A 12,622-nucleotide genomic window follows, 5' to 3' on the forward strand; every position below is an offset into this window, starting at 1 on the left:
AGCTCGGGGCCGGGGTGCCAGGGGGGGTGCGGCCGGGCCTGGGCCCGGGCCTGGCGGGGGGAACGGGGCTTGTCCCTGGGGAGCGGCCCTGGCGGCTTCGGCCCGCTGGCGGTTGTGTTCCGCTTAACTTGGTAGAGACGTGCTGATTTGCAAGCTCAAACGTCCAGAAAAATGTACGAAAAGCTGGGAAACTAATGACAGGTGACCTTGGATGGAGAGCTCTTGTTTGGCTGTCTTTTCAGTACTGTGTTAAAAAAAACCGGTTCTGACAATATTTGTTGGTTCTGTAACTTTTAATTTACTGGTCTATTTGTTGTTCATGCTCCTTTTGTCCCCTCTTCTTAAAAAAGAAAACCCCAAACAACAGACTGATTCTAAGGAAGAAAAACTTATGAATGGGGCTATGACACAAATGCCCTTGGGTGTTTTATACAAATGCTGTGTAGCTGAATACATTTCTGTATGGCTGACTGTTTATTTCCAAATCTAAACAGACACATTTTTATAGATTACGCTGAATGTTTGTTTGCAAAGAATCACTCGTAAGTTTATGTTTATTTGAACATAATAAAATACTTACTTTTATTTTCCATATAGTTCCAGAGCATGTTGTTGCATGGCCTAAGATGAACAGAGACTAATGTGTACTAGTATTTGATCTTTTCGATGGGAATCGTTTTGCAGGTTACTTAGTGTTCTTTCGGAATGAATGGTGAAGAGAAAATATGGGAAAATCTGGATGCAGAATTTGACCACTGTGTTGTGGATATGAAGCCTCATGTTCTAAAACTACAGCATAGGTCAGGTAAATATGGTAAAATGTGTATAGAGAAATGCAATAACATTCTAGGTTACTGATAATTATTATGTGTACTTGTATCATTTTGTTTACCCAGTCACTTAATGTGTGATGTTGCAAGGCATTGTTTTGAAGGGGGGGGGGGGAAATTTGTACAACCCAAAAATGGGTTTTTTGGGGGGGCGTACCAATTTCTACTGTTTGAGCTTATCTGTCTTGGTGATGCGAATGTGCTTTTGCATAAATACGTTAATGTTTTTATTTAAAAAAAAAAATTCAATGGAAACTAAAAGCTTCTAAAAGACATTGGTTTTGAGACTGCACTTAATTGCAAATATCTTTTAGTCATAAGGATTTTAAAATTTGTCTTAGGAATGTATAATAATACAAACATCATTTAATAGATGATGATTTATAAGTCTAATGATTAGAACAAACTGATTAAAGACAGGAACCCTACAAATTAAGACCTTGCTTTGTAAATGTTTAATCAAATGAATTATTTCATCATCTAGCAAAGCTTGTGTAAATAGGTATTTTTAAAATTAATGAAGATTTATTGTTTCTTTAAAATATTAATGTTTATGCAAGCTGTATGTTATAGTTAATGGCAGTTCTTGCAGTGAGTTCAGAATTCCTGGTGACTTACATGCTCTGTACTTACTAGAGATTGATTCCTTTGGTTCGGTCATTTGGGTTGGTTTATTTGTTTGGTTTAAACTTTTGGATAGAAGGGAAATGTCTACAAAACTGGTGACCAGTAATAGCATCTGTTTTTTTTAGGCATTTGATTTGCTCTGAAACTGTAGAGTGATTATGCATATCTATATTTTTAGAACGACAGCGGTGTGCATTGTGGATTAAAAAACTATGTGAACCCTCGGGAGCAGGCACAGGAAGAGAGGGAAGGAAGATTCGGAACCTGTATGCAAAACTTCTACTTCACATGCTAAAGCGAGGTGTGCTGGAAGGTCCTTTTACACATAAACCAGAACCAGGAATACTGAAAACTTTACCTTCATACATGGTGGGTGTAACATCTTTATCAGACAAACTTGCTTAGATTCTGAAAAGACTTTTAAGTCTTTGATTTGGCATGAATGTGAAAAACAAATTTGAATTGAGTGGAATTATATGTAGTAAAGACAGCCATTTATGTTGTGTATCTTGTAATTGGTATGGAAAAAAAATCTTTCGGTGGGCAAAACCCTTTCTTCAAAATTGAGATTCTAAGAAAGCTTACAGAAAGATAATTTGTCTAATTCTTTGAAAAGATGTAGTAAAATATTTGAGGCTATATTTTGTCTTAATCGGCAGATAATTCTTGTGAAAGGAAAATGTGCTTAAATGAGGTGACATTAGTAGTCTGAGGAGATCATAGTAGTCTGTCTTTCTGTGAAAGAAAACAGTATTTCACATAGATATTGTTAAGCTTGGAGTTTGTTTTCTGAAGACCTGAATAGACTCTGTCAATCATTGGCATCAGCTCTAGTGAGATAACAGTCCTAATTTATGCTCAAATTACCCATACGGAAAGTAGTGCTAGAAAACATTTACACTGTTGCCCGTTGTACTAATTTCCATGGATTGGGAGGGTAATATATTTGCACACCTCACTGACCTCATTGGAAAAAGAGTGTTTATAGTTTGGACAAGAACAGTGTTAATGGTGTAAAGAATACATTTGTGTAAATATGTTCTAATGTTAATTTTGCATTTATTTTCATTATAGTCAATTTATTTTGATGAGCCAAATTCAACAATAGTTCGGAGTAGCAGCCCAGGCTGCTTACCTGACTGGGTAATGGGAGAACTAGGAAACAGTGAATCTAAGCATGAGGAATCGTGGAGGACATCTTCTAAAGAGGCATCACCTTTAGCAACACCACTTAGCTATGGGTAGGATTTCTGTATTTGCTTTATTTAGTATTTGATTCATATTTAATAGATGTTTGATTTGGTAAGCTCTGTCTGTATGTTTCAATCTGTACGGATGAATGTATTACACTCATGCACCCATCTTGGATATATTGTTTGTACTTTATATACAGAAATGTAGGTAATGACTTCTAACTTAATGATAGCTTTTATAATTTTCTGTTGTTACATTCCTTCATTCTGTCTTCTCTGGCTTCTCTAAATCTTCTTCCATGTCCCATAGCTCTACCTTCTTTCCCTTCCTCTTGTTCTCATTCCCCTTTCAGTTACAGACACTTAGCTTGGAAAATCAACAGGCCAAACTGAGACTTTGAAAGATTTAGCAGCAACCGAAGAGAGGGCTTTATAGAGGTTTTCACTGGTGGTTGCCATGGACTACTCATGACTTTCACAAAAAGCCTGTTTGCGAATGTGGAAATAATCACAGAATCAGAGAATCATCAAGTTTGGAAAAGACCTGAAGATCCTCCAGTCCAGCCATTCACCTCACACTGACCAGATCTCTCAGCGCTGGGTCAACCCGACTCTTCACCCCCCCCAGGGATCCCGGGGACTCCCCCCTGCCCTGGGCAGCCCATTCCAACGCCCAACAGCCCCTTCTGCACAGAAATCCTTCCTCAGAGCCAGCCTGACCCTGCCCTGGGCAGCTTGAGGCCATTCCCTCGGGGCCTGGCGCTGGCTCCTTGGCTCCAGAGACTCATCCCCCCTCTGGCGGGGAGTTGCAGAGGGCCAGGAGGTCTCCCCTCAGCCTCTTCTTCTCCAGACTGAAGCCCCCAGTTCCCCCAGCCGCTCCCCAGCAGACCTGTGCTCCAGACCCTGCCCCAGCTCTGTTGACCTTCTCTGCCTACGCTCGAGTCATTCAAAGGCCTTTTTGGGGTGAGGGGTCCAGAACTGAACCCACTCCGAGGGGCGGCCTCCCCAGTGCCGAGCCCAGGGCTCAGATCCCTTCCCTGTCCCCGCTGGCCACGCTATGGCTGACACAAGCCAGGATGCCACTGGCCTTCTGGGCACCCTGGGCACACGGCTGGCTCCTGTTTAGGCGGCTGGCAATCACCCTCTCCAGGTCCCTCCCTCCAGCCACTCCTCCTTGAGCCTGTAGCACTGCTGGGACTCATGGCTGAAGAGAAACAGTCCACTGTTTGGCACCGTTCTCTCTTTCTCCATGTTAATACTTTCTGTAGACTTGGTAACATAATCTGTAGACTTCAAAAGTAGATAATAGTTATTGTTCCAACATTCTAAATATCTATTGAATAAGCTGGTACTCTGGTTATGTTTTTCAGACCTCAGATGTTATGGTGGCAAAGCACAGTGGTCACAAGGCAAGAGACAGAAGTCATACAGAGTAACTGTGAGAGGGAACCACAGACAAATGTGGACAGGCAGTAAGAAAGAAGTGATGTGGTAAAAGACTGTATAGATGTAGAAGACTCTCAGGCCAAATTTTTCTTAAAATAAATCAAAGCAATTGCTGTCCCCCTGAAGTTCTTGTGCAGTCCTGTTTTCTGCATGCTGATGTATGGAAGCTGGAAAGTGGTACTAATTAATGAAACCGAGGTGGATGAATCTTCACAATTTCTGTACAGTTTGAAATAAAAGGAATGTACGGTAAACAAGTGACAAAAAAAATGTGGGGAGAGTAGAAATAATATTTAAAATAAAAGTTGTAGTCTAAGGTCATAATGCTGAAAGAAGCTTTTATATCAAATAGTTTTTAATGACCTTTTTATACAGAGAAAAGAAATATAACCAAGCATACAGATGGTAGATTTGAAGGATGTTCTATCGTAGCTCACAGGTTTTTTAGATAAAATAGTGGCTCCCTGCAGATAAGCAAGTTTTGCTGTTCTGTGACAAAGGAGGGAAAGTTAGATGTGTACAAAGAAAGAGGGATTTGATCCGTCTTTTTGTGAGCATGTTGGTGCTTATTAAACACTATTAGACACTGTTTGTCTTGTGTTTCTTCATGGCTTTTTTATGAAATAGCAAGATTTCTTTATATTTCCTGTAAACTTCATGAATCTTGGATTACAGAAGGTCAGGTTAGACCAGCTATACTCGTTAAAATTTATGAGGCTAAAAATCAAAGCAGCTGCCTGTGGGATACTCTGCCATGTTGTTTTGTTCCCCTATGTGGGGAGGATTGTTTGCAATGACTCCATCCTTGTCTGAACAATCTCTCTCTGAGTTTGATTTAAAATGGTTTGATATGTATCATGCTGTCTACTACAAATACCTGTGCTTTGTTGGTGACTAGCACCCCCTACGCCTAGGTCCTGCGTATTTGTCATTAAGATAACGCAAAAATTTCAGTATTGCTCATTTGCAGCTGTATAGCAGAATCCTGAGTATCTGTAGCTGCACCTTGTTATGGTAATCCATCAGACAGTCTCTTTTTTGTAAGTTTGCAGAAGCCAGTAAGCTTAAGCTGCATCCGTAGTTCCAATCAGTTGGGTATAGAGCTGTTTACAGGGCAGGTAAGGGGATTAAATGTGTCGGGTTATTAAGGCTTGTTTTGCTGTTGGCTTAGAAAAATGTCCCTGCGGTATTGAAGGTGTGCCAGACTGGTCAGTTGGATGCTGTTGAAAACCACAGGCTTTTGTTCTGTCCTATTTTGTGGGAATCTTAGGTAAATTTTAGTTTAATCTACATTCTTAAGTATTTACTTTCCATTTTTTCTTATGCAGTGCAACTTTTCACTGATTATCAAGATCTATGTTCCTTTTTATTTTTTTAATGTGGCTCTATTTCAGTCATGGATGGAATTTCTTCTTGTTTGCTTGTTTTTGCAGTTTAGTTAATGTTTAAACTTTTAAATCCTTGGTGAAGAAAGCATTCTTAGAGGTAGAGTGTGAGTATTATTCGAAACTCAGTAGGCTTTGTACAAGAGGAAGTGTTTGCTCTATGTCTGTATGAAACTTCTGGTTTGGTTTCATTGCATTATAAATACGCTCACAGGTTTTGTTTCAGGAGTCTAATGCTTTTTTTTCTGTGTTCATGTACATTTTTTGTAAGTGGTTATCATTAGCTGTTCTTTTTCTAGGCATGCTGATGTTTATCACAGTGCTGAGTTGCATTTTTTAATTATCCAGCTGTGATTTGAATAGGTGATAGGCACTCTTGCAAGTTATATCACGTTGATACCAAGTATTGTGAAACTTTCCTCTTACGTATCCATTAATTGTGTAATTCTAACATTCATCTGAAATGTTGCCCTTAGGACTGATGCATCTCCTCTTTGAGTGCTACAGTGTTAGTACTAAGGAGTTGTCTGGGTGCTTACACTCAAATACTCTGATACAAACCTGGGGTTTGGATAGAAGACTTGTGGTTTCAGAAACAAAGGTGGAGAATGGAGAAGCTGCCAGCTGTGTTACCACGTTACTGCTTCAGGCTTGGTGATGTGAAGAACCATTGGGAAGAGCTGTCCAAATACCCTTAATTAAAAAAATTAGGTTCAACCTTGTGAAAACAAGTAATGTTTTCATAACGTGGGCTTTCAAAACGGGTTTTGAGACCTCCACTAGATCTGTGCTAGATAGCGTTGGGCCATGTGAAGATACCCAGCACAGATCTGATCAGATTGGCTTGGTCACTGGAGTAGCACCACAGTGATAAAATATCACTCTGGCTATTCGAAGCAATAAAGCAATATTGGCACAACTCTCCCCTTTTAGACCCAATCTAGCGTATTGGTATCTCTGTGAGGCCATATTTGAGGCATAAAAATATACCTAATTCCTTACCTGTGCTGTCAGCTGGGGTGTTATTTGAGCGGGATGGGGCAACATACTCCACCCTGTGCATCCAACTGGTGCTTGTCCCCATTTGAGGAAGGCTGAGGTACAGTTCTGCCTACTCCCTTTTTTTTTTTTTTTTTTTTCCTTTTGCTACCTGGATTATAGCAGAATATTGGAAATCTGACCCCTTTTCCCATACAGTATCTGAATCTAAGATTTGGTTTGGTCTGGCAAAGTTCCCTAAATTGTGGGTGGGGTAGTGAAGCTTTATTTCATTTAGTTTTACTTTTTTTTTTATTTTTTTTTGTCCTGTGGGACTGTAGCAGTGCCTACAGTGGTGATAAACAGATAGTTCCCAAGGCTCTGGTGAGTTCTCTGGAGATCTGTATTGCATATTATTTCATGACAGGAGGGGCAAGTAAACGTGATGGAGTAGGTTACTAGTTTAAAGAAATCTGGAAGTGAAACTTCACTGTATAGGGAATGGCTCTGCTATGGATACTCATACCGAGAATGGAGCTGTGTCTAAGGAAATCTGAACTTGTGTTGACAGTTAGAAGTTTTGATAGATTACAGAAATTAGTCTTGCTAACAATGAGAAACTTATGTTAAATGTGAGAGTTATGCAGGAAGAAATACTGAAGGTGTTTCAGCTGTTATGTTTTGTAGAAATAACTTATTTAATACTTATTTAGATGGGACTGTATTAAGATGTTAGCTGTACTCAATGTGTAGATCCTGTCTGTATTTAGTGTTGAATGAACTGTCAGTGCAAGATGTAAATACATCTGGACTCTGCAGTTTGGAGAGGGAGCCAGCAGATGGTGATCTTGTTACATTATACTTGTCTCTACTCAGCATGGGCATTAGAAAAACTCTATCCATAGGCAGGCAGTATATGTAGTTGGGTAAAAATTTTGCATTCCAGCCGTGACTCAGTTCTTGCAGATAGACTGAAACACTTTCTCCTGGCAAAAGAGATAATGACAGTGAGAAATGTTTGAGTAATTTTTTGATATTTATTTATCTCAAGATTCCCTCCTTTAAAGAAGCAAACAAATGGAGAAGTGCTTTTTGTAGTTGTTTTTATCTTGCAATACACATACATCTGTGTATGAAGATTTTGGCCTTTCTATAACAAGTTCTTTATCTGGCTAGATAAAAGTTGATGAACAACTTGCAAACTTGGGTGTAAATGAGTAAGACCAAGCTAGCTGGTGCTAGAAATGTGCATCTTGATGTTGAAACATGAGAAAATTGCTTTTAGGAATGTGTGGTCTGGTTTGAAAAGAAGCCTGGTCTTTCTGACCCCATAGGAAAATTCTACTGTATGTTTATAGAATATGCCTGAAAGACATTATTAAAGGTCACTGTGTAATTGTGCTGTACCAGGAGGAATCAGTGGGTTTCCCTTACTTTGCTCCTAGTAGGAAATTATTTACTAATCTCCTTTATTAGCAGCAAATTGCCTCCTTCGCCCATGCTAGCTCACTGTTTTGGCTGAAGCAGGAGGTCACAGGGCTGGTGTCAAGACTCTGACCATTCTCCATGCACCTGCCGTGGGAGGATAAAGAAATAATCTTGTGAGTTCTGGAGCCTGACTCACATTAGCAGAAAGCTGGAAAAGGGAGTGGACTGGTAATACATGCTTGGTATGAGCAAAATTGCCATCCATCCTTAATGGTCTTTCAAATTCTCTTTATAGAATCAAGTAAAGCAACTTCCTTTTCAGTTCCTCTTCAAAATAGTAAATATAGAACTAAGAATATGTCTAGACTTTTTCCCCATTTTGTCAATTAAAAAATTGTAGGTAACTTGTGTTAGTTTGAATATTTATTGATATTCCTTAATCTCTTAATGATAGAGGCATGAATTCTGTTTTCTCTCATTTTAAACAATTGGAACTTGATTGAATTGTTAGGTAACCTGAGTATTGTTCTGAAAAGAAATCTAATAAAAGTGCAGATTTACTGAGAGGCACAGATTTGTCTCATTTTAATGAAAGATAATTTTGTGTCAAATGAAATCTTGGTAAGAAATGCATGATCTAGTATGCTAGAGACAGTCATTGTATTATTTGACTTCTTTTGATCTTTTTTACCTCTGAGACTTTGCTTATCTAAACTATTTACTGCTTTGTAATTGTTATTTTGCATCTGTATATGTTGGTATTTATTGGTGCTGGAAGGGAAGGTGTGCTACCCGTTGTTATATTTCAGTGTTCCCTGCTGTTTCGATGAAAGCTGGGGTGGTGTATTTCATGGAAAGTTTGTGTTTGTCTTCCTAGAAGTGACTAGTTTACATTGTACATCCAACAGTTGTCTTTCTGTTCATAAACACTTAATTCGTCTCAGTGTCTTTTTGGCATAACTTACTGTCTAATTTGCTGCCGGATGGAAAGAATGAAAGGTATTTTAATGGTCTGACTCGATTTTAATACATTATAGCTAGTCATAGGAAGGTGAGTGGACTAACAGGAGTTTTTGATTACTTTAATACGTGAGGATTTGACATTGAAGTATATGCTGAAGGGTGTTTCACTACTGTTTTGGATCTTTTGCTATATCAACCTATCTAATAAACTCTTACAATTTTTATTTTATTTTGTTCCAGGCTCTTCTGTTCTTTCAGTGTTCTGTAGTTGAGAAATGTCTGTTGACCAGGTGCATCAGTGAAGTTTATCTTCACCTATCTGCTCCCTTTTGTTAAACTGCTTTATTTAGGACAAAAGCATTTCCAGAAAATCCCTGTCCACTTTTTTCCTCTACTGGGCAGAGTATTATACTTCATGCTGCACTTGTATCTTGTCTCGCAGGCCTTTCTTTACCATCCCCCCATATATACCATTTCAGTCTGTAAAGCAGAGCTGAAATGAAATACAGTTAATATAATCTTTGACTTGTTTCTTTGACGTGTTACTCTCCATCTTGTCCTTTCAAACCATTGCTTTTCTGTTGAGCATGTATGTGTAGTTCTTGCATTTATCTTCAAGGTATATCTTCATATAACATACAAACATACAAGAGGTACAATAGTATCTTATTTTTTTGGTCTTAAAAGTCTTCTTCCCTGTAGTGTGGCCAACTATTGCCTTAATTGCTTTTTTCTTTGAGTTGCTGGACTTTATCCTATACTGTCTCATGCTTAACAATTTTGTTTCAAAAACGTTCTCCTAGATCAGCCTTCTCGGTTAACTTGGATTTATTTTAAAATCCGTTGGGACACGTTGGGTCACGCAGTAACAGAAATGCAAAGAACATCTTTTAATATACTGTGATGTACATGATGTTTCTGGTGTTTTTGTTGCTGTGGGGTTTTTTACGTGTTGGCTTTTCTTAGTGGAATGTTTAAGGCTTTTGTTTGCCTTCAGCATGCCTTTAAAAAGAAATTTTTTTTTAATTCTACTATTTTTGATCTCTACATCTTGACAATTATTTTCTCTTGTATATTTAAAAAGATTTTATGATTAACATCCTTTGTGTGCAACAAGCTGTTGAAAATTAATTCTTCTCTTTCTGCTTACTTCTTGTTAATAACAGGGAAAGATTCAACTGTAATGAGAAGCCAGCATTAAGATCGCATTCTATAAGTCCTCCTCACCAGACAGATGAAGATAACCTAGCCACACCACTGTCTGTAAGATGCTTCTCCTTTTTGTCATAAAACTTGCTCTAGTTTCAATGTTTTGTTTCTGTATATCCCCTTAAAGCTGTTATTTCTAATTTCATGAGTCCTGATCCTTGTGTACAAGTGCAGACATTTGGGAAGGAGTGATAGGAAGGACTAAAGCTCATCAAAATCTGCCCTCTGTAAGTTCAGGGGAAAAAATTTCTAGTAGGATGCTCTCAGTTCATCCTAATGGTTGACCTCTGTTTAGTGTAGTGTGTTTAATGTCTGCTGCACTGTTTTCCCTAGGCTTGGCAAACTGACTGTATTGACATCATCTTGTATTTTGCAATAGTAGATTAAAGAAAGCTGCATAGATGTCTTTGGCTCTGTTTAATAATGGTTGACCTCTGAAAGAGTGAGTTTTGGACAGTTTGTTTTATCAAACTTTCCACAGCTAGCATTATGGCTGATGGAAGGACACTAAACAGACTTCATGTAAAACCCTTTTAGTCCAAAATATTTAATGATATTGTATGTATAATTGCAAATATTTAAACTGGGAAATTACTCCTGACAAATATGTGTTATCAAGAAGTATGCTGTTTTCCTTCATGAATGTGTTCTGTAGCCTTGTAGTGTCCAGACTTTATTACTGGAGAGCTTTGTCTCCTGTGGTTCCCTCACCATAGCCAGTGCCTCTGCAACTGCTCTCATTCCTCCATGAAATGCTGAAATTGCTGCATGCACTTAGTAGGTCTGCCCACACTTACTATCTGATTGTATCAGAGGAACAGTTTAGACAGGCTTCATCTGGAAGTGGGCTGTTGACACCCGAGCAATTCATATAGACTGTTCTTACCTTTCTTTACTGGGCACAATCAAGAACTTATGAGGACTTGAAGTGCAAGTGGGATAAACTGGAGGCTTGCTTCCAAGGTTGCTTGGTCTGAGGAAATTTGTGTTCTGCTGTCCATTTGGAATAGAGGACTAGCAAGGGGAAGCTTTATCATGGCAGGCTACAAATGGTCTGTGGGCAAAAATGAATGTCTCTGCTCTAGGCTCTGTTGGTATGAATGTACTTATGTGTGTGTTGATTGTATATATGCAAATGTAATTTTAAAAAATGCCTTAATTAAAAATAAAAAATAAAAACAGATGCTGGATTTACTAAATTTCTTCTTATTGATTTCCTGTTTGTTATACTTGACTTAAAGAAATACTTCTTATGGAACAGTTATTGTAAAAAAAAGTATTTCCTTCAGCTAAAACCTCGATTTGGGGCTTTAAAGCTTTTTTTGGGTTTTGTTTGTTTATTTTTTTGTTCCTGGCTCTGCCACAGGCTTCCAGGGCAATGTTAGACAAATCACTGCACTTCATTGTTCTTCAGCTCCATATACTGATTACAGCTTTAAAAGGGCCTTTAAGTGAAATAATCCTCTCTTGCTTTGCCAAACAGTTTGATGAACGTTTGACTGGCTGGAACAAATAGTATCTTGTTCTGTTGTCAGTGACACACAGATGTTCGGGCATAATTCAGGCCCAGGTAGAGGAACAGGGAGTCTTTTAAGAAACAGTAAGAACTGCCTCAACCAAGTGTTGATTAACTGAAGTCAAAGCTCCATTCGCTGTATGCTCATAAGGAATGAGCAGATTTAAAAAAAAAAAAGAGGTGCTTGTATGCCAATACACAAACCTTTTGCTAACAAAACAATGAGACAAAGTAACTCATGCTTCAGCATTCTGTTGTTCTGAAGTGTTCTATCTCAGTTAAGGAAAATTTTCTGTACCAGCTCCCCTATTTGATACATTAAATACAATCGGTAGTTACTGTTGTCCTGCAGGAAAATCCTGAAAGACATAGCCTTGAGCAACAATAACTACAGTCCCTGCTGAGTGGTGGAAATTCTGCAAAGAGGAGCCCTAGCCTTGAGCTGGGCAGCAGCTACTCTGTCCTCTGCCCGCTGTAACTATCCCTGCCTTGCTGTGGTTTCCTTGCATTTTTTTTTCTTTTTTTTTTTCCTGTTTTTGTTTGGAGGCTAATCAGGTAATCTCTGAATTCTGATTAGTCTCAGGAAAGGTGCTGTGGAGATGGATCATTTCTAGAATAAGTATGTTGCCTGAAGAATGGAGTATTTTGATTTTTGTTTAGTAAACTCACCCTTTGTAAAGGAGGCCGTTGCTTTGGAAATAAGCAAAATAAAGAACAACATTAACGTGAGGAGGCAGGCTAATTTATCTTCCGAATTCCTTTCTTAGCACAGTATCCTACTGGTAATTGAGCTATTTAGATTAGAGCTGTCAGAGGTATCATGCTTCTATTAGGAAGTGCAGTGTAGCCATGGCCAAGTCAATGAGAAGCTTTTTTTTTTTTAGACTACGTGTCTGCCAGCTCTTCTGATGTTTTTTTTGACTTTTTTATGTTCCAGGACCATCGTCATAAACCCATTTCTTTGGATGACAGTGACCTCGAAGCACGTCTCAATAGTTGGAATCTTGGGGTAAAATAGAGTACATTACTTATTTGTTTGAAATGAAA

General features: G+C 38.6%; 1 protein-coding gene across 3 annotated transcripts in view; it reads left to right on the top strand.

Moving 5' to 3' along the window:
- Nucleotides 1-689: 689 nt before the first annotated feature.
- Nucleotides 690-12,622, top strand: part of CEP112 (centrosomal protein 112) — a 171,343-nt gene continuing 159,410 nt past the window's right edge. The window contains exons 1-6 of one of the 3 annotated variants that reach the window (XM_026861138.1): nucleotides 690-805; nucleotides 1,636-1,826; nucleotides 2,532-2,698; nucleotides 4,021-4,122; nucleotides 10,017-10,113; nucleotides 12,513-12,584. In XM_026861138.1, coding sequence (XP_026716939.1) covers nucleotides 706-805; nucleotides 1,636-1,826; nucleotides 2,532-2,698; nucleotides 4,021-4,122; nucleotides 10,017-10,113; nucleotides 12,513-12,584 — 729 coding nt within the window. In that variant the 5' untranslated portion in view covers nucleotides 690-705. The remainder of the gene's footprint in view (nucleotides 806-1,635; nucleotides 1,827-2,531; nucleotides 2,699-4,020; nucleotides 4,123-10,016; nucleotides 10,114-12,512; nucleotides 12,585-12,622) is intronic. The other 2 variants (XM_026861140.1, XM_026861139.1) reach the window with 2 other exon arrangements.

The sequence above is a fragment of the Athene cunicularia genome (genome assembly GCF_003259725.1).
Source record: "Athene cunicularia isolate RWA chromosome 18 unlocalized genomic scaffold, athCun1 chr18_part1, whole genome shotgun sequence".
NCBI classification, from domain to species: domain Eukaryota; kingdom Metazoa; phylum Chordata; class Aves; order Strigiformes; family Strigidae; genus Athene; species Athene cunicularia.